The sequence below is a fragment of the Cricetulus griseus genome, chromosome 5 (assembly GCF_003668045.3).
Source record: "Cricetulus griseus strain 17A/GY chromosome 5, alternate assembly CriGri-PICRH-1.0, whole genome shotgun sequence".
Classification (NCBI taxonomy): Eukaryota; Metazoa; Chordata; class Mammalia; order Rodentia; family Cricetidae; genus Cricetulus; species Cricetulus griseus.
This window is the reverse complement of record NC_048598.1, coordinates 133,645,168-133,670,216: the sequence shown is the minus strand read 5'-3', so window position 1 is coordinate 133,670,216 and position 25,049 is coordinate 133,645,168. Positions and strand designations below refer to the sequence as shown.

The 25,049-nt window shown below is 41.1% G+C and overlaps 2 protein-coding genes across 12 annotated transcripts in view; one reads left to right on the top strand and one right to left on the bottom strand.

Annotated features, from left to right (window-relative positions):
* Positions 1 to 9: 9 nt before the first annotated feature.
* Dmac2l (distal membrane arm assembly complex 2 like) lies at positions 10 to 24,937 on the top strand. Of its 3 annotated transcripts, none has more exons than XR_004770011.1 (5): positions 10 to 99; positions 12,556 to 12,667; positions 14,296 to 14,504; positions 20,697 to 20,880; positions 23,417 to 24,937. XR_004770011.1 is itself a non-coding variant. In XM_027418169.2 (5 exons), the coding sequence occupies exons 2-5, from the start codon at positions 12,561 to 12,563 to the stop codon at positions 15,808 to 15,810; spliced, it is 603 nt and encodes a 200-aa protein (XP_027273970.1). In that variant the 5' UTR covers positions 11 to 99; positions 12,556 to 12,560; the 3' UTR covers positions 15,811 to 16,660. The 3 variants fall into 3 exon arrangements, 1 of the variants encoding a protein (XP_027273970.1); XR_004770012.1 differs by lacking the exons at positions 20,697 to 20,880; positions 23,417 to 24,937 and adding exons at positions 15,111 to 15,214; positions 15,696 to 15,718 and having other exon boundaries at positions 11 to 99; XM_027418169.2 differs by lacking the exons at positions 20,697 to 20,880; positions 23,417 to 24,937 and adding exons at positions 15,043 to 15,214; positions 15,696 to 16,660 and having other exon boundaries at positions 11 to 99.
* Cdkl1 (cyclin dependent kinase like 1) overlaps positions 17,173 to 25,049 on the bottom strand; it is a 38,068-nt gene continuing 30,191 nt past the window's right edge. For all 9 annotated transcript variants that reach the window (XM_027418163.2, XM_027418166.2, XM_035444875.1 and 6 more), the window contains 3 exons: positions 23,121 to 23,177; positions 21,099 to 21,254; positions 17,173 to 18,744 (listed from right to left, as the gene is read on the bottom strand). In XM_027418163.2, coding sequence (XP_027273964.1) covers positions 18,637 to 18,744; positions 21,099 to 21,254; positions 23,121 to 23,177 — 321 coding nt within the window. In that variant the 3' untranslated portion in view covers positions 17,173 to 18,636. The remainder of the gene's footprint in view (positions 18,745 to 21,098; positions 21,255 to 23,120; positions 23,178 to 25,049) is intronic.

Genomic DNA, 25,049 nt, shown 5'->3' with positions numbered 1-25,049 from the left:
GCCTTCCGTGGGCGTGGCTCCCGTTGGCCAATGGGCGAACGCGACGGAGGGACGAGCCAGAGGGCGAAGGGTCGGCCAGACGCAGGGACGCCGCGCGTCGTGAGTAGGGAAGCGAGGGCGCAGACGGGCACCGGGTGGTGGTTCCGCTCTCCCGGGCCACGGCGGGCGCTGGCTCGACTGGACGCCTGCGCTAGGCCGCCAGAGAAGGCTGTGCGTGGCGGGGTGACCTCTGACTGCCGCGGCCTCTCCTTCGGCCATGTCCCCTGGTTGGTTGGCGACGCCCTCGTCCGGCAGCTAGGGACTAGCAGCTGAGCCTCCTCCTGCCGCTCTCTGTCTCCACCGCGCCAGGGGCTTCTAGGCCCTTCGTGGGGCTCCTGATGGTGTAGTTCATTCGAGTACTGACTCGGCTTGTAAATATCAGGCGCTGAGCGAGGCGCTAGTGAAAGCAGACAGCTCCGTCCCTTTCATGATTCAGTGCTTTTTTTTTTTTTTAATGACTCATTTGTGAGTGTGTGTGTGTCTGCATGAGTTGATGTGCAACACGTTGCTCGGGAACCCGCAGAGACCAGAAAAGGGATTAAAGATCCTCTGGAATTGGAAGTTTTGGATGATTGTGAGCCGCCAAGTGGGCGCTGGAAACCAAACCCAAGTCCTGGGGCAAGGCCAGTTAGCAGTCTTAACCACGGAGCCTTCTCTCCAGCCCCAACCCTGTCTTAGTCACTGGACCAAGACACGGTTTTAAATATCCACGTCTTAGAACAGCCCTCATGGAGCAGGTCACTTTATTCGTGTTTCCTCTACTGTAAAAATGAGAGCTATGTAATCACCTAAGGACCTTATGACTCGGTAAAAATGTGTGGTTCTTTGTCACCATGCCAGTGTAATTCCCATTCTCTGCTTGGTGGTAGTTCTTTTAGGGTTAGAACAGCTTAACAGGACCAAAACAGAATGATGGAACTATTGCTGGAAGGACTTGGTTTGAATATTGGTGCCAGCCAGTAGTAGGTGGCTTAGGCATGGAGAAATCTTATCACACACACTGCACCTCAGATACACTTCTGTTTACTAGTGTCACTGAGCAGATCATAGTGTGAGAATATTCATCAGACATTGAACTCAACAAAGTACTAGCTTTTTATTATGCTTGAATGGTTTATGATCTGAGCAGTACTAGACATTTTGTTTCATTGGTGGGGAAGAAACAGTGTTCCCTGTTTATTCTATTACAGGTGAATAGCATGGATAATTGGTGTCTTAGTAAAGGTTTCTTTTCTTTTTTTGTTTTTCGAGACAGGGTTTCTCTGTGTAGCTTTAGGCCTATCCTGGCACTTGCTCTGGAGACCAGGCTGGCCTCGAACTCACAGAGATCCGCCTGCCTCTGTCTCCCGAGTGCTGGGATTAAAGGTACGCGCCACCAACGCCCGGCTTTAGTAAAGGTTTCTGTTGCTGTGAAGAGACACCGTGACCACGGCAACTCTTATAAAGGAAAACATGTAATTGAGATGGCTTACATTTTCAGAGGTTCAGTTCATTATGACCAGGAGCATGGCAGCCTGCAGGCAGACGTGGTGTTGGCTACATCTTGATATGCAGGCAATAAGAAGTAAACTTAGACACTGGGCCTTATCTTGAGCATATATGAAATCTCAAAGACCACCTCCACAGTGACAGGCCTTCCTAATAGTGCCACTCCCTTTGAGAGCCATTTTCTTTCAAACCACCTCAATTTTATTTTAAATTCAGTGTATTATTTGTGGTAATTATAGGTTCTCATGCAATTGTGAAGATGGAATTTTCTGTTCCACCTGGTCCCACAGCCATTTAGTCCCAAATAAACACACAGAGGTTATACTAATTATAAACTGTTTGGCCAATGTCTCAGGTTTCTTATTTGTTAGCTCTCTTCTTGGAACCCAGCCCCCATGAGGTCTCTAAGAGTTGTTTTCCAGCATAACCACAGGCACCCCTTTTCCAGTGCTTTTACAATCCAACTCTCTTAGGAGTTGAGGCACCCCTTCCAGTAACTTTCCAATCCAACTCTCTCAGGAGTTGAGGCACCCCTTTTCCAGTGCTTTTACAATCCAACTCTCTCAGGAGTTGAGACACCCCCTTTTCCAGTGCCTTTGCAGTCCAACTCTCTTAGGAGTTGAGGCACCCCTTCCAGTAACTTTCCAACTGTGGTTATGCTGGAAAACAACTCTTAGAGACCTCATGGGGGCTGGGTTCCAACACTCTCTCTGAATTATTAACCCATTTCTATTAATCTATGTATCTCCACACGGTCTTGGCTTACCAGAGAATACCCTGGCATCCTATCTTCCCAGTAGCTACATGGTATCTCCTTCATGACTCACTCTCCGAGTTCCTCTTCCCCAAATCCTCCTATTCTGATAGCCCCACCTATACTTCCTGCCTGGCTATATCCTGCCTGTCCGTTGGCCAAAACAGCTTTATTTTTCAACCAATAAGAGAAACATATTCACAGCACACAGAATGACATTCCCTATCACAGTTGTAAGAAATAATAGAAGTCCTATGTGTCCTAGTTAGCTTTCCATTGCTGTGATAAACACCACTACCAAAAAAGCAACTTAGAAGAAAGGATTTATTTCATCTTACATCTTATAGTCCAAAATGAAGAACGGGAACTGAAATAGAGGTCTTGGAGGAGTGCTGTTTACCTGCTTGTTCAGTTTGATTTCTTGTAAATCACACAGTCATCTGCCCAGGGGGTGGTACCACTCACAGTGGCCTTGGCCCTTCCACATCATCAATCAAGAAAATACCCCACACTCTGTCATATGGAGGAATTTTCTCAAATGAAATTCCCTCTCCCTAGATGACTCTCACTGGTGTCAATTTGACCAAAAACTAAGACAATGGCCTTTTGTCAGTTTGACACAAACACAGCACTATTAAGCCATAAGCTTCCCTTTCTTATTTGTTCCCAAGATGCATGTTACTATTTTTTTAGATGTATTTATTTATTATGTATACAATGTTTTGTCTGCATGTTTACCTGCATACCAGGAGAGGGCATCAGATCTCATTGTAGGTGATTGTAAGCCACCCTATAGTTGCTGGGAATTCAACTCAGGACCTCTGGAAGAGCAGCCAGTGTTGTTAACCTCTGAGCTATCTCTCCAGCCCACTATGTTATTATTAATATCAAAATATAAAGCATGAATAACTTTTATGTATGGGGGTGTTTTGCCTGAATGTATGTTTATGTATCTTGTGTGTGTATGGTGCCCATAGAGGTCAGAAGAGGGTATTGGGTCCCTTGGAACTGGAGATTCAAGAGCTTGTAAGCTGCCACGTTAGTTCTAGGAGTGAAACCAGTGCTCTTAAAGGCATAGCATCTCTCCAGTCACATAAGTATAACTTTAAAAGTCCATGGTCAGTAGATATGAGATGGTGTCAGCTGCAGCAGCGTGGCATCCTGGTATCTATCTCTGCTGCTGGGCCAGACCTGCCAAGGGGTGGAATAGCTCATGTCAAGCGGAACCCCTGGCAAAGAGAGCTCAGATCAAATGTGGAAGGCCTACTTCATAGCACTGCCCAGGATGGGAGTAAGGATGCTCAATGTTTCCTGAAGTTGCAACATGAAGAGCACTAGAGACCCAAGTTGGTTGCTTACCCCACCTCTGGATCAAGACCAAGCCCTTTCCCTGGGGCAGTGGTAGCCATACCCACTTCCATAACCCTTACGTTAATCCATTTCTGATTGGCTCTGAAGATGAGTAAAAAGAATCTGGACTCACACGTAGGCAATAAGGGGCCATGGCACTGGTTTGAACCATTACTCTGCATGAGGACCACAAAAGTGTATGGGACACTAAGCTCATCTTTCCTTCTACCAAATGGTAACTGTTGCGCCAACCTTCCATTCTTCCTTGTGAGAGGCGATGGCTTAAATACATAATCTTAGAAAAGAGTCCTATAGTCTTTAAAATTTTCAAATGTTAGAAGTCCCAATTTTGGGTCAAGGTTTTCTCAGGGAGACCCAGCCTTCCTTCATTCAGGGAGTTCTGGATCTCTATACTGGATAGAACCTGGAAATTAGTTGGTGCTCAGATTCCATAATGCTATGCTACAATGTAGCCTTCCTTTCTTTTGTTCTCAAGATTTTCTGCTTATGTAGATCAAACAAAAATTTAGGATTCTTGCCAGTACCAAAAGTTCACACAGGTCAGGCCATTGTAAAGATGCTTTGCCTCTGCCTACATTATAGTAACTATACTCATTTGCCTCTGGTGATTTAAAGCTGCACCCTGACCCCTGATAATCCAGGACTCAAACCTATCACATTTATTTCAATGTTGTCTGGCACAAGAAGAGCAAGCAACAACAAAGCTCTTCAATGTGTTGGTGCCACTCCCATCGTCTTGAGGTTTTTAGGATTATTGAAGGGCATGTCTTCTGGACCCTCCTATTGTGAAGAATTAGGTTTTACATGTACCCACTCAGGCATTCTAATTTCCCTGAGCCTTAAAATCCCTTCAACACTAAGCCAAAGATGTCAGATGCCACCAGCTCCTTTTCTGTAGGCCATCTTGTGACAAGCTCTCTAGCCAACCAATCAAACTTAAGACATTTTTTAAAGCTGTGTGAGCTTCTATATTAAACCTAGAGTCCCCACTCGGTGGCTCCATATCTATAAACTCAGCCTGATCCAGTTTTATGTTCCTTCCACCATTATCCCATATTTTAAAAATTCATTCCCATATAATTTACCCGAATTTTTGCTTGAATGAATTGGCAAACTTATTAAGCTCTTTAGTGGTTGGTATAGCACACTTCCTCAAGGACTACACTTCTTTCTCACCTCTAGTAGCCTGCTTAGCATTGAGTCTGGTTACAGGTACAGAGACAACTGTTGGTGGGCACTGAGGGACATCAGAGTTGTCTTGCTTGGCATCTCCTTTAGAATACATCACTGCCAGTTCAGACAATGAAGGCTTGATTTTCTCGGGCGTGGGTAGGGAGGGCAGTACTGCAGGGGTTTAGGGTAGGAATGAATCCTCAGCTAAGGGTAGAGAAACTACTTCCTCAAATGAGATAAACCCTTCAGAGTCTGAGGGTTCAAAGTCCTTAGCTTCATAAGGATCCTTCCACACATTTCCATCCCAATGTACTGGGTCCCATTCCCACACAATCAGTGCTCTTTAGTTGCCAACACCTGAGTCAGGGATTCAGCCAGTTTTATAATGAGGGTTTGTGTTTGGTTTTCAGCAACTTGAGCTCTCTTCCAGTGTACACTTAGAAAATTTTAGATTGCTTATGTGCATCTCATTAATTCTATCACTGAGATCATTCTTCTCCATTGTCAGTTTTTCCAGAGATGCCAAAAGCAACCAGCCAGCATCATCATTTTCCTTAATTTTTGCAAATTGTCTTTTTTAATGTATAGTCACTAAATTCCTTGCTCCTCACAAGACAAATCAGAATCATCAAATGCATTTATCTCAGTAAGTTCTTTAAATAGTTCACACCATGGACTTGAAGCATTCGGCATGCTACCAGTAGAGACTTCAGTTACTGTAGATTTTGTAGTTGGAAAGCTAGCTCCAGAAACCACCAAGGCTACTAGAAAAATTCAGCCTTATGATTCTATTTCTCCAGAACCACTCATGGTACCACAATTTGTATTAGTCAGTTTTGTCTAAAGAAACATAACAAATAGAATAGATGAATTTGCCATCAAGAGTAAGGGTAAGGGGGCTGGTGAGGTGGCTCAGCAGTTAAGAACACTGACTGTTCTTCCAGAAGACCCGGGTTCAGTTCCCACCATCCACATGGCAGGTCACAACTGTCTGTAACTCTAGTTCCAGGGGATCTGATATATTCACCCCAATGCACATAAAATAAAGGCTAAATAAATTACTAAAACAAAACAAATTATTTTTAAAAAGAGTAAGGGTAAGAAGGCAAAAAACAAAGTTTCCTTCTATGCCCTTTAATCCTGTCTGCCACAAGAAGATATGGCCCAGATTTAAGGTGGGACTTCCTGCTTCAAATAATCTGGAGGAATCCCTCACTGGAGTGTCCAGGGGCTTGGGTGTTAGGGTCAAATGCAGTCAAGCTGACAATCTGGATTAGCCACCTCACCATTTTGTCCATCTCCCCCAGTGATGAAATATTGTAAGCTGCAATACAGTATCACACTGGCAATTGACAAGTTCCCTCAGATGTCCCCAGCGTTACATTTCTGTGTGTAGTTCTATAAGTTATCATCACTGAGGTAGAGGTTTATTCCCACCACCATGATGGAGATAATAGTTGCATCCAGATGTCCTTTATGATCACAGCTTCCCCTGGTAGCCCTCCTGCCATTCTTCCCTTCCATAGTTTTGCCATTTTAAGAATGTTGTACAGGGGCTGGAGAGATGGCTTGGTAGTTGAGAGCATGTACTGTTTGTATTAGTCAGTGTTATCTAGAACAGAACTTATTCAATGGATATATTTTATTCACATGTACAAATATGAATATATATTCACGCATATATATGTATCATAAAGTCTGTGCTCCAGCTAATCCAACAATAACTGTCTACCAATGGAAGGTCCAATAATCCATTAGTTGTTTAGTCCATGATATGAATGTCTCATCTGGTCGTCAGTATGTGCCAGAATCCTGAAGAAATAGATGTGGCCCAGGTTAAAGGTGGATCTTCCCACCACAAAAGATCTGTATTAGAAGTCAGTCTTCCCATTTCAAATGATTTAACTAAGAAAAATCCCTCATATGTGTGCCCAGCGGCTTGGGTTTTAGTTAATTCCAGGTGTAGTCAAGTTGACAGCCAAGAATAGTTATCACACCGCTCTTGCATACAGGGTGCAGTTACCAACACCTACATTAGGAGGCTTATGGCCACCTAACTGCAGTTCCAGAAGACCTGCAAGCTAGCCTCTGCAAGCTCACACAAATACAAAAACAATAAATCTTTAATAAAAAATGCTGTACAGCTGTAACTATATAATACATAAGTTTTGGGATTGGCCCTACATATAATCTCTTGAGAATCAACCATATTGTTCCTTATGGTGCATTCCTTGCACTCCTGAGTAGCTTTCTGTAATGTCTGTAATAAACATGTTCAACCATTCCCGTAAAAGACACCTGAGTTGTCTGCAGTTCTTGCATCCTGAATAAAGCTGTTGTGAACATTATTGTGCAGCTTTTTGTACAAACTGTTTTCTTTTTTCTAGGATAAATGTTCAAGAGTCTGAGTGCTAGGTCATATGGTAAGAGTTTGTTTAGATAACCACCAGACTATTCCAAAGTGACTGTACCACTTTACATTCCTACCAGCAGGGTTTGAGTGGCCCGGTTTCTCCTCCTTGTCACCAGCCTTTGTCTTAACCATTCTGCCTCATGAATAGTAGAGATGGTTTTTGATTTGTAGAAGGCTTATTTGATTTGCTGGGATAGAGCATGAGGATGAACAAGGCCTAGTAGTTCCTGATACTGGAGGGAAAAAAAGCCAAGACTACACAGAGGGGGTGGGCTGTGATTAGACTTCTGTGGGCCAGTTGGCCTGTAGTCATACCTTTTGTCTTTGTTTGTTTATACTGGTGTGTGATTTTGAGCATGTACTTCTTACCTTGGGAAGGTGAAAGAATATACAAGCTATTCGACTTGCCTTATTTGAAGATCTGTACGGTAGTTTGTTTCAGTAATTTCACATAAGAATTTACCTTTCATCCATACGCTCTGTAATGTCTGTGATTAGAGACATTTGTATTACTGATCCCACATTCCTTAGCTGAGAAATCATATTCACCTTTTATCTAGGCAGGAGCCGATAAAAGGTTAGTTTGTGAGTACCCTGTGATGGCCTCAGAATGGTTGGGGACCTTTGCTTCTTCTGCCCAACAGATGACTCTGCCAGTTTCACTTGATTCAGACTCCAAGTCATCAAGCACAAATCATTAGTTTACAGTGGAAGAGAGTTATATTTAAGGGGAAGTTTGCTGCACCCCTCTCTCACACTATCACTCTCAAGAACTAATTCAGTCTTTGGCCAACAAACTAGTCATCAATTGATAGTCTATTTAGCAATTGCATTTAATATATAATCAAAAGTTCCACCTTTAAAATATTCCTTTTATGCAAATGAGGAAGTGCTATCAACTCTACTTAGAAAACCCTCATTCTCTATTTCTCTATTTGTGTGTGTGTGTGTGTGTGTGTGTGTGTGTGTGTGTGTGTGTGTAGTAACATATTAGAGATCTGGCCTTTATTCATGAACATAATTGCAAATTTGAGAAACACTGTTATAAACTTAGGGGTTCTTCTGATAGCAAACAGAAGTGTGTTATTTTTACAATTTAAGTTTCTAGATTGTTTATTGCATCAGTCATATAGCAACAAGGATTTTCTAATCTGCTTCTAACTGGTTTAATTAGAGTCACATTTACTAAATCACCACTAGAGGTCTCCTCTTTCCATGTAGAAAGCATCCCTGCTGCTCGCTGCTTGGTTTCAAGCAGGAAGTGTTTCTCAGATGTCAGTCGTCAAAAGTTGAAGTTGGAAATGTAAAAACTCACCTAATTTTAAACTTTTATTTCTAGATATAAACTATATCTTTTTACTATAACTTGGTTTAAGGACAACACCTAATGTTTTTAGGCAGTATAACTAAAATAAAGCTGGCCTTACCTTTATTTAAGCTGGATTTTAAAATGAACCAAAGTGACTCCAGCAAAAGTATTCAGGGCTCAGAGACCCTGCTGCTCCCTCCACTAGCTGAGTAACAGCCTCTCTGGCTTGACTTTTGGATAGCTGGCCACTGAAGACTGCTAATCAACAGATACTGGTAAACCTTTGCATTACACTGAGGAAATGGAAATAAGTGGTCCTTGTTCTTTTAGCTCTGCCTGCTCCCTCCCTGCTTAATCTTCCTCACTGAAAACTCTCTTTTAGTTTTTGACACAGGATCTCAAGGTGTAGTCCTGGGTGGTCTGGAGCTTACTATGTAGGCCAGGCTGGACTTGAACTCACAGAGATCTCTTTCCTCTACCTACCAAGTGCTGGGGTTAAAGGTGTGTGCCATCTCTGGGTGTTGGCACTGGGGAGGCAGAGGCAGGCGGATCTCTGTGAGCTCGAGGCCAGCCTGGTCTCCAGAGCGAGTTCCAGGATAGGCTCCCTGTCTCGAAAAACCAAAAAAAAAAAAAAAAAGGAGTGTGCCATCACACCATGCTTGAAAACTTTTAGTCACTGTTTTAGAAAATCTGTAGTATGAATCTTTCCCCTTACCCCCTTTTTAAAGGCTTTCACACAGTCCATGTCTCTAAGTACCATCATGTATACTATCTGTATCATGTATACATGATCAGAAATACTATCTGTATTTCTGTCTTCTCCATTAAACCATGGATTCTATGAGGACAGGATGGGAGCTTTCTTTGTACTTCTCTTGTTGCTGCATTGTCTCACTATTGGTTTGTACTAAGTATAGCAAACATTCAGTGAGCATTTATGAATGAGTGAATAGGTGGGCATGACAGTTAAATGAGAAGTTGGGTAAGATTTCCACAGATGAGGTTGGGGGTAGAATTAATAGAGGGAATAGCTTGAATAGAACATGAGAAAGCCTGGATTTGTAAATGAAATTGACAACAAAGGAGTTATTAGGGGCGGGCATAGGTGGAGAGAGCTTTAACAATAGTCCGGCAAGGTTGAGACTGCAGGATGTAGCAGAGGCAGAGATTTGTGGTGATGGACAGCCTTGGTAGAAAGACGGAGTCTGAGAGGTACCGTCAGTTGAATAGTAGAGTACTTGCTTAACAGGTACTCAGCCCTGTGGTCAATTCCCAGCACTGCCAAAAAGAGGGAAGGGTTGGGGCAAGACCATAGAGGAAAGGAGAGGAGAGGTGTAAGAACAGTAGGTATTCCCCAGATTCCATCATCAGGGTTCACACCTTACCGCCTCAACACTCCACCATCTCATCAACTAAAATACTTCCCACTCAGTCATCTTTTAAGTCTTCTTCTCTCTTCTGAGTTCTGGAATCATCCAGAGCCCTGACTGGTAGGAAAGAGTACTAGGTTCAAATGCAACACTGACACAAATTGCAATGAAACATTGAGCAAGTTCCTTTAGACACATGCATTTATTAATGCCCCACCTTGTTCCAGAAAGGATTTAGAGTGTCAGCATGTTACGTAATATCAAGGCTTCAGTTTCCTCATCTCTAAATGAGAGGTTTCATGTAGCTGACCTAAGTTCCTTCCAGCTCTAACACTTTGTGACTCTGATTCCAGTGATTTTGTTGGTTGTCTTCCCTTAGGAGTCCTGCCAACACTTCATATTTAGAATATGAAAAACTAAAAAAAAAAAAAAAAAATGAGCCCACAACCCTGCCCCTCTGTTCACTTATCTTGGTGTGTATGTGTGCATGTGTGCATGTCCATTTGTGCTCACATGTGTGTGTTTGTATGTGGAGGTCAGGATCAGCACTGAGTGTCCTCCTCAATCATTCTGTTCTGAGGCATCCACCAGAGACACGGGTTTAAGCCAATAGAAAGTCTTTATTAGTTGACTGGTGACTACACTGGGTGTTCAGGATCCCAATGTAGCCCCAAGCCTTTCTCAGGGTGAGCTTTTAAGCACAAACACCATGTTCTATATTGACATGCTTCAGTTAAAAAGAACAATTAGCCAGAAATGGAACAACAGAAGCCAAACAGTAAGTTTGGTACAGAAACTTCCCCATAACTATAAACTTTGATGGATTAGGTCTTTGTTTTCATTATGGCAAGAGGTGCTGTCTACGTGCTGCGTTTTATGGCCAGAGTGGTATTTCCATTATGAAGTCAGTTGTGTTAAGTTCTGAGGCCCTGTTACATTTCCACCTTAGTTTCTAGAGGATCTCACACTGATCCTGGCTGTCACCAACTAGGCTAGACTGGCTGTCCAGTGAGGGGTCTTTCTGTCTCTACTTCTCCACCACTGGGATTATAGGTGCATGCTGTCATCTAGGCTTTTTACATGAATGCTGGAGATATGAACTCAAGTACAAATGTTTGTGGGCAAGCACTTTACTCATTAAACCATCCTTGATATTGACTTCTTTAAATGATATCACTATCCTACCAGTGATCCAGGACCAAAAAGCATAGTATCATCTTTAAGTCTTCTAGCTCTTGTCTCTATATGTTCCTTACTGGGTCATTCTATCCTTCTGTGACTAAGTCCTTTCCTATGAAGCCCTTGTTAGCTATTTCTTTCTTTCTTTTTTTTTTGTTTTTTGTTTGTTTGTTTGTTTGTTTTTCGAGACAGGGTTTCTCTGTGTAGCTTTGGAGCCTATCCTGGCACGCTGGAGACCAGGCTGTTCTCAAACTCACAGAGATCAGCCTGCCTCTGCCTCCCTAGGGCTGGGATTAAAGGCGTGTGCCACCAATGCCCGGCTTGTTAGCTATTTCTTTACAATTCTGTATTTATTTATTTTGAAACAAACTATAGCTATGTTGCTCAGACTAACCTCAAATTCTTGTGCTCAAGTGATCCTCCTGCCTCAGGCTCTGAAGTAGCTAGGATTATAGGATCATGCCACCATCTCTGACTTGATCTTTGGTCTTGATGCTGCAGTCAGAGTAAATTTCCTGTAGCACAGCTTCTGTGATGCCAGTGCTCTACTCTGACATCTCAGTGACTCCCTGCTGTCTACAGAATGTAGTCCAGATAGCCTGGCTGCAAGACCTTTCGTGACCTGGCCATGCAGTGTCTTACCCTTCATGACCTCCATGTACAAACCAAACTGACCTACAGCAGGCCTTACTTTCCTGCCATGGTGTATAGCTTGTCGTAACTGTGCCTGGCTTTGTTGTCTGTTGAATCATCTCTGTCCTTATTTTAGCTCTTTCAAGACTTGTATCAAGTCTTGTCATTTATTTTAACTACTTGGTGACTTGAGCCACTCCATCCTGGATTAACTTGTAATTTCTTCAAAGACAGAGACCACATTTTACTTTCCCTGCAACCCCCACCACTCACTCCTGGCCCACTACTAGAGAACTTGAATTAAGACAAACCAATTGAGACTTAATCAAAGATTATTTTCTCAGCTCTTGGCTGGAAACCATCTGAACAAATCATCTTTTCACAAATGAGAAAACCCAGGGTCAGAGAAGTGAAATTGCTCCTCAGCTGCCTGGCATGGGACTGTCTATGCTCTGGTGACATACTGTGTCTCTTCCCTAAATAGGTCTACTTTTATTTTCCTTTCCTTACCTGGATAGAAACACTGTGGCAGGGTTCCCTATGGTACTATAGTTTGTCATTTTGTTTTTGAAATGTATATTGGAAGTAGAGCTGGTTTGAGCAAATCTATATGCAGACAATTAAGGTTTAAATGATGAAATTTAAGCTAGAAGGGGACCTTAGACATCATCTAGCTCAACCTCTCATTTTGAGAATTACAGACAGGAGTGACTGATCAATAATATCAACTATTGGCACAGGAATTGATACGGAGCTGTGGCATAAGTTACTAGCTGTGTGGGACTCTGATTGATGAGCTCATAAGAATACTGTTTTGTGTGTCTAGATCAAATGACGCTGTTTGGAAAACTTTCGAGGCAGCTCTGCAGCTTAAAGAAAATCCCATGGTCATGTGACTCCAGATACTTCTGGGAATGGTTGAATACAGTGTTTAATAAGTAAGTGACACTAATTAAGTGAAGAAATGTGGGAATTTTTATAACTGGACAGGTTCTAAACTGCTCTTTGGCTAGTTGGCTATCTCTTGTGTTTCAAATTATTTTTCTTTTGAACAATATGGATAGTATGATCCTATTTTTCCAAACAAAATAAAATATAAACAGAAAAATAGCTTATAAAATATTAAATTGCTCGTCTGAGTTACAGACTATTAGTGGGGTTTTTCTTTTTAAAGTTTTTTTTTTTCTTTTTTACTCTATGTGTATATGTGTTGCCTGCATGTATGGATGTGCACCATGTGTGTACCTCTAACCTCTGGTGCCCACAGAGGTTAGAAGGGCAGCATCACAGATAGTTGTGAACCACCATCTAGGTGCTGGGAACTGAGCCCAGGTCCTCTACAAGAGCAATAATTGCTCTTTCCCAATAAGCCGTCTCTCCAGCCTCAAGTGGGTTTTTTTTTCTTATTCGTCTATTGATACCCTTCAAGTTACCTAAAATGAATTTTTATTTTTTTTTATACTCAACAGTATATGTAACTTTGAAATACCTCATTCTTTAGCTTCTTGAGGAATGCTATTAGTCTTTTGAGTCCTACTAGCAGAACTCTGGTGTTTAAACACTTAGTGTGGCCAGATGTGGTGGCTCACACCTTTAATACCAGCACTTTAGAGACAGAGATAGAAGAATCTCTGTGAATTCAAGGCCAGCCTGGTGTATATAGTAAATTCCAGAACAGTTAGGACTACATAGAGAAAAACTTAAATAAAATAAAGTAAAAACTTGGTATGTGGCATATTCATAGAAGTACCGTATTGAAACAGGTATAACAAACTCTTACTGCTTAATAACACCATTGTGACTGCAAAGAAAAAGGCATTTGCAGAAATTAGTAAATAGCACAAAGAGACTAATTTGAAAATGGCTTCAAAATTATTCCATTTTTAATCATTTGTTGCTGTTTGTTTATGATAGAGTCTCTGTGGCTTTGGCTGTCTTGGAACTTGGTATGTAGACCAGGTTAGCTTTGAACTCATAGAGATTCAGCTGCCTCTGCTTCCCAAGTGCTGGTATTAAAAGTGTGTGCCACCATGCCTAGCTTCTCTTTAATGGCTTATCAGTAATGAAAAATGGTTCCCAGATAGTCATTATATTGTGATAGGGATCTCTGCTGTCAAGCTCCATGAAACATATGAATGCTTGCCTAATACTGGGAGGACCTGGGTTTAAGCTCCAGAACCAGAGCAATAAAATAAAATACCACCATGCCAGCTATGATAATATTACCACTGAGGAGGCAAGGGAGAAAAAAAAGCATGAGTTCAAGGCTAGCCTGGCTGGCACAGTAAGACTCTGCCTCACTGGTATATCTTGTTAGAGCTTGCCAAAGAGTAAAACTAAAGAAAAAGAAGAAAGGAAGGAAAGAAAGAAAAAGCAAGCAGAAAGAGCTAAAGAAAGCTACAGTTTTGATTTTCATGGATCCCTTTAATACACTTACTCCTCAGTCATTTGAAATAAAAATGTATTTTTGGTCCATATTTATATTGGTCCATATTTATATTGGAACACAACTAAGAAACTAGTGACAGTGGAAGTAAACTAACTACTCTTGTTTTCTTGTAAACAGAGTAGATTATGAACGCCTCAGGGATGTTGGCCCTGACAGGGCAGCATCTGAGTGGCTACTTCGGTGTGGGGCCAAAGTACGCTACTGTGGCCATCAGAAGTGGCTACAGGACTACAACAGCATCCCAGGAGGCTCCATGGACAAACACAAGATTCAAGCAATTGATGCCACCGATTCTTGTATCATGGACATTGGATTCGATCACATGGGTAAGTCCTGTCGTTTGCTTCTAGGGCATGCAGGTGATTTACAGTGAATGTTTTTGTTCCAGTTTGCTCACTGTTATAGTCATGCTCATGTTTTTGTTTTTTGCCCATTTCAGCAAAATTGTTTGTTTATTCCTTTGTTTTAGGTATTTATCTTCAAAGTAAATAGAGATCATGTGATATACAATTTTCTTTATCCCTTATGAGCTTCTTTCTGTGTTCTTTTGTTCACTTATAATCAAAGCCTGTTTGATTTTGTCAGACTATCTTAGTCAAACTTATATCTTTGTGAACCCTTCAGTAACATAAGACTAATTATATCCAGGCAGCTTCTGCTTATGTGGAAGTTTCTTTCTTTCTTTCCAATGCATGGGCATATGACTTCAGCCCAAGCTGTATAATGAATATGTCATATGGTCAACAGGGTGAGCAGTCACTCCAGTTTCCATAGAATGGTCAAAGCCAGGAACAGTCCTGTCCATGAAGCAAGAACTGTTAGTCATGATAAAACAGATTCTTAAACTGTGCATTTTCCCTCCAGAGGGCCTAGAGCTTGTTGAAAAAATAACACTGTGCAAGTGTCATTATATTGACGATAACTGTTTGCAGAGGCTTAGTCAATTTGAAAAATTACGGAAAAGCCTATTAGAAATGGAAATAATTACCTGTGGGAATGTCACAGACAACGGCATCATTGCTTTGCGACATTTTAGGTAAGTGGTCAAAACAGAAACCTGATAAAGTGAATAACCAGAATATATAACAGTAATCTCAGTACCACAGCAGTTTGAGATGTTTGAAACGTTAGAACCGAAGTACTAAACCATTTATCTCTCACCACTATCTGAGGCATCAGGGCTTCTTCCTCTTACAGAAACTTGAATGACTTTAAGAACTTCCAAGGGGTATTTGTTTGCATTATTATTAATATTTATGTACAAAGGAGGTATGTTTTGTATGTATATAGAAATAAAAAGATTCAGAAACATCAGTAAAATAAGGAAAAAATGATAATTTTAAAGTCTTGCATGAGTTTCATTTAAAGTAGCCTCCTTCCAAGACTGTTTGTCTACAAGCCATTTGGAAGGTGTGGAGTGATGTAAATACCTTCTACATGTTACTTTTCCTAAACATCATATAAATCAAATTCATTTTTACAGCCATAAAAGACTTTGTTTTTTTCTCTGTTTGCAGGAACCTCCGGTATTTGTTCTTAAGTGATCTTCCTGGAGTAAAAGATAAAGACAATCTTGTCCAAGTCTTTAAGACAGCACTGCCTTCTCTAGAACTGAAATTAAACCTGAAGTAAAATAAGTGTCTGATCTCACTATACAGGGTCATTTGAAATTACTGATATTAAATAGCTAGCTACAAATGCTACAGAATCACCAAGAGAACTGAGAACTGATGGCTTAGGAACGGAGAATAGATGTTAGGTAGAAAATAAATATTCAAAAGTGACTCACTAAAGTTACTTAGTTAGAAGTGAGAAATTATGTACATTGAATCACTGTAAAAATATGATGTAACATTTTAATTCTAATATATTCCTAATTGACATATATACTGTCGATATTGCTTGGTGTAGATATTGGCATAGAGTTCTTTAAACTGCGATGCAAATATTCTCTTTGATATTATAGTAATTTACTTCTTTAAAGGCACGGAAGCATGTTGCTGTGAATGACTGGATATGAAAACGAGAGCTCAGTTACAGACTCAGTGACAGAGTCAGTTGTACACAGTGGTCAGTGGTGCTGACAGCTCCCTGTGCTGCTTCCCAGGGTCTGCATGCATTGTTCAAACTCCTGCATTGCTGTGCTCCTCATAGTACACACTTTTTTAAAATGCCCTTTCTCAGAATGAAAAGTGCTGGTTAATTCGTCCTTCTTTTAAGTGTGGACTACTGCTGGCTAAAACTGAACACAGGTTCTTGTCTATAGCCAACTAGTTTTTCTGGTAAAACAAATCAGGAACCAGACTATCCTTACTCCCCACCTGCTTCAAACAAAATGTTAGTGTTGATTAAAAGCTAATTTTTGCTGTTCCTCAAATATTTTTGAGGAATGCTACCTCCTATGAACTCAAGGGACATAAAAATATAAATATGAAAATGAATTTTATATATAGAAAAACACTAATAAAGAATGTCACAAGGGGATAAAACCTAGTCTTTAGTTTTTTACTTGAAATAGCTGTAATTTCATTGTTATTAGTTGTATACTGATTCATGTGTAGGTTTCTGTATGTATGGCTGGGTATCAGGTTGCTGAATATAAATTTGATTAGGAATGACCTTCTGCAGTCCAGCTTTCAGGCAGAAATGGAAGCTTTAGTTGTTTTTAGAACTGTGCTTCGGGAAAAACACCCTAATTCATGAGGATATGCAAATTACATATATCTCTGCCATTTACAAGTCAGAAAAATTGAAAATAAATATGAAGAGTAGGTAGAAGACATGTAGAATGGTCTTGTGTGGTATGTGGTGATTCCATGTGAAAGAAGAGGTTTGCAGAGTGACTTCATTGAGCATAAGCATAACTGATAAATAGACTATACCAAAGAAAGACAAGTTCTTTTATCTCAGGTTTGTTTAGTACTGTGTGGCCGAACAGCCAGTTCATCATGATTTCATCTGCAAAGTCTTTTGTAGTCTATAGTTTTACAATCATTTGCTTCTTTCAAATATACTTTTATTGATTTAAAGGGAAAAAAGGCAATTCACAGAAGTTGATATCCTTCCTTGTCATTTAAATCATGGCTATTTAAGAGGAATTGAATGATATTGGAGTTGCTTTTTTAACCCACTGTCAGGTCTGTGGTGTAAGCTATATATATTTAGGAAACCTTAATTTGCCTTGGAGTAGCCAAGATTGACCAGATGACAGAATGTATTGAACTACATAGCAGTAATTGAATGGGGCTAAGTGATGTCATGGAATGGACACAGGAAGAAAATGACAGTGCAGAAGAAATGTTATTGAGAATGCAGTAAGATAGATCTTTAAATCCATGTCTGAGAACTCTGTGAACTAGCAGCCCATGGATGAGAAATGATAGTGAGAAATTGTGTAGGGCTCACATTGCCCGCATCCAGGGGACAGGGAGAAAAGCTTTGCTATAAGGTAATTTTAATCTTAAGTCTCTGCTTAAAACTAAAAATCCTTGGTATTTTTTTTACCACTTCCTTATTTGCTGTACTCTATTCATTAGCATTGTATGTACACATACATACGTGTACAAGTGTATGAATGTGTGTTCACAGACATATACATAACACAATATATATAATATAATAAGAGATACTTTAAGGAAAGAATATCAGTTAACAACCTACATGTTTCCTGATTCAAATTAAAGTTCACAAGCAGTTCTGTCTAAATTCAGATCATATCTGAGTTTTGCTAATAGAACAGTCTTCAGGTGAGAGGGTGAGCTGAAGAACAAAGTGATAATTATTTTCAGGCTAACAGGTTCATTCTGTGGGTCTCATTCTATCCCTTTCTGACACAGTCTTTCCTAGGGTAAAGATAAAAGTATATGTAAGAGATATATAAGTATCCCATCCGTTATATACAAACAAAAACTACAAAGTTTTAAGACTTTGGATATTTTGACCAACTTAGATATTCTAAAACATGTCTTAAAACTCAGAAATCAAGAAAGAACAAACAGGAAATAGAATCACAGACATTTAGAATTCAGGAACGAAAATCATAACTAAATATGATTTGAAAACAACATTAGAGATAGGATCCAAGGCAGCACGGATCTAAAGAAATACATATGGACATTTTATAACCCACTTTCTACATGTAACATAGAGCAAACTGAGGCATAATCCTTTTGCCATCATCTACTGTTGCAGCTACGGGCAGTAGATAAGAGTTTATATCCTGTCTGTAAGTTCTGCTGCTTAGATACTCAAACACAGTGAAACCCCAAGCTTTTAATTTCTTCTCTGGACATCTTCACCAAGCATGGAAGTCTGGATCTCTAATTTCTCTTCATATCTTGCCAAGTGGCCTCCAGCTTCCGGTCTGTGTTTTCTCCTGATGTGTGCTCAATACAGGAATCAAATATGTAAATTTTTTCTTCAAATTATGGATCACTTCTTCATCACTTTGCCAGCTCCTTAAATATTTGGAAAATGGTAGTTAAGTTTCTTGGTACTACAGTGGTACTTCTTATTGTCCAAGGCTGGAAGGATGCTGCTGCTAGTTAGCTGAGGTAGGTACTGCAGCTGAAAATATAAAACACAAAGTCGGGTTCAAAACTAGGCTGTGTAGCGGGTTTCGGTATTTAGGATATGTCACAAGAGAAATCACTTTGGGGTGCAGGAATAAATCTTTTCCTTAAAAAAATCCAGAACCTGCCAGCTGGTGGTGGCACATGCCTTTAATCCCAGCACTCGGGAGGCAGAGGCAGATGGATCTCTGTGAGTTCGAGACCAGCCTGGTCTACAAGAGCTAGTTCCAGGACAGCCTCCAAAACCACAGAGAAACCCTGTCTCGAACTCCCCCCAACCCTCCCCCCCAAAAAAATCCAGAACCTGACAGAGGGAGAAGCGTTTTAATTTTGTTTCTTCCTTTGCTTTCAGAGGTTTGATTTATATTTAAAAATCAACCCAAGCCAGATATGTTGACACAAAATGTAATTCTAGCACTCAGGGTACAGAAGCAGTAAAATCACAATGGAATCAGCCTGGGTTATGTAGAGAGACCCTCCTCAAAAACAAAACAAAACAAAAAACACAAAAGCAACCAAGATCTTGGGTTAAGTTCCCACCACCATGCACAAACACATAGAACCCATGTTAAAAAGGAAAAACACACAAGACTGGAGGTGTGTCTCAGTAATAATTTGCTTGCTTACATGTGAGAGGCCTTAGATTCCAGTCCTAGTATCTCTCTCTCTCTCTCTCTCTCTCTCTCTCACACACACACACACATACACATACACACGAGAATTTAAAGACTATGGAAAAATGGATGATATCTGCATTACTGGGGAACAAAACAGATTCACAATGCTGGAAGATATCATGTAAGCCAAGGCCCTGTCTGGCAGAGAAAAGAGATTAGGTGCATTGCCCACTTGCTCCTATAATTAAAAAGATAACACACCCCTTTTCCTTCAAGCTTCAACAACAAAAAATAATGTGACTGTCAAATGAAAATAAGAACAGGCCTATATGTTTTTTTAAATTGTATCATGTGGCCTTAAGTATCTAGAATAAAGATGCTCTTTAGTTCTTTTAAATACAACAGTCCTTCAGGACTACAAACAGCAAGCTTCTTTATTCCTTCCAATAGAAATATTTGTAGCAGGTCTCTTTGCTTTTGAACACAAAGTAACAGTGAAATGGAGATAACTCAAAGAGAAAAGGAGTGAGGACTTCCTGCCTGATTTGCTCACTGGCTCATATCTGATAGAGAATAATGTCATCTCTTAGTTTTGTAACCATGGTCTACCTCAGAGCCTTGGCATTAAAAAAGCTATTATTCCTTATAATCTCTCTATCTCTTTCTTGCCCCCCCACTCCAGCATAAATTTGAGGAAGTGGGGCCTACAAAGGAAAGATTAAGTGTGGTTTGAATGAGAATGGCCCTTATTATTTTGAATGTTTGGTTCCTAGTTGGTGGAACTGTTTGGAGAAGGATTAGGAGGTGTGGCCTTGTTGGAGAAAATGTGTCACTGGCATTGGTCTTTAAGGTTTCAGAAGCCCATGCCAGTCTTTCTGTGTCTCTGTCTCTGTCTCTCTGCTCCTTGTGGATAAGACGTATGTTCTCAGCGTATGCAGCTACTGCTCCAGTGCCATGCCTGTCTGCCTGCCACCATGTTCCCAACCAGGATGGTTATGGACTCACTCTCTTCTTAAGCAAGTCCCCAATTAAATGCTTTCTTTTCTAAGTTGTCTTGGTCATAATGTTTCATCACAGCTACAGAAGATAACTAAGACATGAAGGCAAACTAATTTGAAGCTCGTGGATCCAAAAGTGGTTGACGTCAGCCAACTTAGTTATGGCTCATCTAGATTCTAGATTGTTACAGACTTTTTGTCATTTAATTTGATGCCATGGAACCACTTTTCACCAGTCAGGATTCATGTTTGCAGCTGGGTCCTGTTCTGTGGTTAAATGTACTATCCTGCAGATATCCAGTAGGCCCTGTTGCTGTGTTTATCTTCACCAGCTCTGACAAAGGACCAAAAAGGAAAACAATCCATTTGAGAAGAAACCTGTGGTGTTGACACTGGAGGTAGTATGACAAAGGTCTGATTCCATGCTCCAAAGTATGAGAAGTGACTTACCCGCCTGCAGCCTGAGTTTGCACACATCAGACAGCTCGGCTCCTATTCAGCATCAGGAGCAGCATGGTAAGGACAACTTTAGAATTCAGCAAAGGGCCTTGAAAAGCAAATGTCTCTGAAGCCCTGGTTGATAATCCAGATGACCTGTCTCCCACTTCTGGCCTGAGGGTGATGGGGCTATGAGCCACAGTTGTCAGTCAACCTAGATTCCAACTCAGTACCAGGCAACAGGCATGGGATCGTTTGAAAGTGTAACCTTGGATATTTCTGTAAAGCAGTCTTACCCCAGTCAGGTGCTTTCGACTCTGTCTCAGGGTCTTCCTCACTGACTTGTCATGTTGTCTTGTCAAATCCCCAACTTCTCGAATGCTGTCAAAATATGGATGCTGCAGCAGCTGTTCGCATGTCAGCCTCTCAGCAGGGTCCATGTGGAGGCAACCCTGAAAGAATAGAAAATCCCTTTTTACTTCTTTTTTTTTAAGATTTTATTTATTTATTATGTAAACAACATTCTGCATATATATATATATATATATATATATATATATATATATATATATCTGCACACCAGAAGAGGGCACCAGATCTCATTACGGATGGCTGTGAGCCACCATGTGGTTGCTGGGAATTGAACTCAGGACCTCTGGAAGAGCAGTTGGTGCTCTTAAGCTCTGAGCCATCTCTCCCGCCCCCCTTTTTACTTCTTAAAGTTGCAATAACGTATTTTCTTCTTTCAGAGACTGAGCACATTCATTCATTTTTAATTTTTTTTAAAAAATAATTTACTTTAAAATCTTTTCCTGGGTGTTTAAACTTTGTGCATGAGTATTTTGCCTGCATGTACTGATGCACAACACATCCTGTGTGCCTGGTGCTCACAGAGGTCAGAAGAGGGCATTGGATCCCCTGGATCTGAAGTTACACGTGGTTGTGAGTCATTTGGGTGCTGGGAACCAAACCCAGGTCCTCTACAAAGACAGGCACTCTTAACTGCTGAGCCTCTTCGGCACTGTGTGGGGTGTGGTATGATAATTAGATACATGCACACAAGTGATCAAGATAATTAGCAATTCCATTTCCCTAAACAGTTTCCATTTCTCTTTTGGGAGACAACTCTTCTCTGGTTCTTCACCAACTATGCAACAACGTATGTTATAGTCACCCTGCTTTGCTGCAGTGTGTTAGAACATAGCCCTGACTGTGTTGGCAGCGATTGTCCAGCATCAGCATCCTCATCCTTCCTACCCTTCCTCGTCTCTGGTGACCACCAGTTCACTCTCTATTTGTATAAAATCAACCTTTTTTTTGGCCTGAGCACCAGTGAGAAATGAGTTTTCTGTGAAACACTATAAACACTCGCCAGTTGGATATAGAAGGAGTAAATGTTGGGAGAGGGTTTTCTCATGTTTTTTGAGGCATTTAGTGCCCTGCCACAGGGGAGTACATGATTTTGGAGTTCAGCCCAGTGGCCAATGGGAATAATTTGTTTAGCTGTTTTGTACTTTTATTCTAGAATCAGGCTCATGCATGGTAGAAATAAAGTTCATAGTGTTATCAGTCTCCATCACTCTAGTTCTTCCATTCCCCTTTTAGAATCTGCCAGCCTTTCTGATAGTTAGGTCTAGAAACCGTCTGTGCATCACAAGCATGTATGTACAAAAGGAAAGACATAGCCCTTTACAGTACATCATTCTTAACTACATCTTTGCTCTCAAGCAGACGTGGAGCTCATACTCAGATAGCACTGACTGTATTTGTCCTTTGACAATTTCATGCATGTCTATAGCATCAGTGAACTTTGACAATATATTCTTTGAAATATTGGGAAGTTGGCTATACATTGAAAATGGTTGCTGTACCACGTTTTACATAAGCCACATTTCTAAGAATATATATGTAAACCAACTTTAAAATATATGCAGGAGTTGACTATTTAAAGATTTATTTATTTGTGTTTTATATGTGTGAATGCCTGCCTGTATGTATGTCTGTGCACAACATGTGTGCAGTGCCCACAGAAGCCAGGAAAGGGCATCAGAATCTCTGGAGCTGGAACATTTTTAATGACTATGTATCCTTATTTTATGTGCATTGGTGCTTTGCCTGAATGTATGTCTATGTGAGGGTGTCAGATTCCCTGAACTGGAATTACAGACAGTTGTGAGCCACTCTTAACCGTTGACCCATCTCTTCAACCCAAAACTGATGTTTTTCAAAGGAGAAGGATTTTAAAGAAACATTTCATCAACTGACATTTAATTCTGACAACTGTGTGCTTCCTGGTCTGTTAAAAGCCACGATTTTACCTTTAAGAAGCCCAAGGCAGGGTAGGAGATGTTTGGAAATTTCGACTCCAGGGTTTCCTGTCAAAGAGAAACAGGACTTTTAATTGACAGCATACATTTCAATTAAAGTTACCTCACTAGATTTCTGTTGAGTAGATGCACCTTCCTGGCATCCTCCTTGCCTCCTTTGCCCTTTCCCACTCCGCCTCCCACCAGTAATGACCTCCTTGTGACTGTCTGTGAGCCTCGGCTCCCTTCACCTCCAAAATGCTTTTCCAATTTTGTTTCCTAATCACTCCTTTCCCTTCCTGAATAAGGTGGCATTATAAGAAAACACCGTTGGAGAAAATGAAAACAAACCGCAGCAACAACGCACATGCCACAAGTTACTACTCTTCTTTTTTCCTTGCTTTGTCTAAAATGCCTTTCCTGACAATAACTTTTGGCACTTAAATTAACAGCATTATCAAAGTGGGTATTAATTATTGCACCTATTGACATTTGTATAAAGGGAACTTCAAAATACATTTTATCCCTACCTTGATGAACTCATGCTTATTGGATTTCTGGAGGGAACACTGTTACCACCTCCCACAATCACCTGAGGTCTCCCTGATCAGCCCACAGTTTAGAGTCTTCCCATCAGGCTCTCATCTCCCTCGGCCCAGTTAAGGCTAGTGCTTGGCCCTCACTTGGTTGAAAGTAACATCGAAAATGGGAGGACCCCTCTGAACAAGTAAGTTAAGGAGCTGTTTCACTGAAAAGGCTAATTGAAGATGGAAGCTGAGCAGAATCAATGTCCACAGTGCATCGTGTGTGTGACTATGGTAGTGTGAGCTGAGGGCTGGAGCAATTGGCCAGGCCCATCAAAGCATGGGGCTGGGGCTGTATATCAGAGCTTCAGAGCAGTGTTATTTTAGACAGGGAGCCAGCCTCAACACATTTTCAATTGCCTGCTAATGACCAAAAAAGGAAGTTCCTCCATTTACCAAGAGGAAAAAAAAAATCCTAACTTACCCTTGTATTAGTCCTTGAGTGCGTAGCTTTTGCCCCCACAACTTAAACAGCTCTATGTACTTATCTAAGATAAACGATGCTGCAGACTGACATCGCTAATGTCAGCTCTCCTATCTCAGGAGCCATGCCTAGGATGACCTGCATTGGCTGTAATGCACCAGGCTCCTCCAGCCTGCTGAACCGGTTCCCCAGCCCCAGCCTTCAGCAGGCCTTGCTGGGCAGGGTTACTGACCCTGCAGAGGGAGAGGGCACAGATGTTCAACCAGCACAGCCCTGTGTTGCTGCTTCCTGTGTTTCTGTCAACAGGAAATCCCTTGCAGGACAACCTCTGGGACCCAGGAGAGGTGCTTCACATTTATAGAGCTGTGGCTCTTTCTGAGGCTTCGCCAGCAGATAGTCAGCCAGGAAATGGCTAAGGGATATTTGGTACAGAACTGGGGATGTCCAGGTCACAAGGGAGCCAGCGGGTTGCTTCCCATAAGCCAGGAGCTGTGCTTGCCTCTCCATCCCAGCATGGCCCACTTTCCTGATGCTGGTAATGCTGGTGGACAAAGACAAAGGCAACTGCAAGGGACAAGAGGAACTTCGATCTGGAAGTGTTAGCTTCCAACTGAAAACACCTTTCCAAGACAATAGAAACTCCACTCACAAACCTTAATTATGCCTCTAAACTTTATTATTACTCTTTTTTGTTGTTGTTGTGCTAAGAGCCCACAGGGTCTGCCAGGCAGCACTCTACCACTGAGTTGCACTCACAACAAGTCAGGAAATACGTTTTTAACTGTAATACAGACCCATTAGAAGGCATTTCAAAAATGTAAAAAAAAAAAAAAAAAGGGGGGGGGTGGGGGGTGGGGAGGAGACAGGGAGATGAAAATAGTATCCAAAAATCTCTCTACAAAGAGATACCCACTGTAAATCGGACATGGTAAT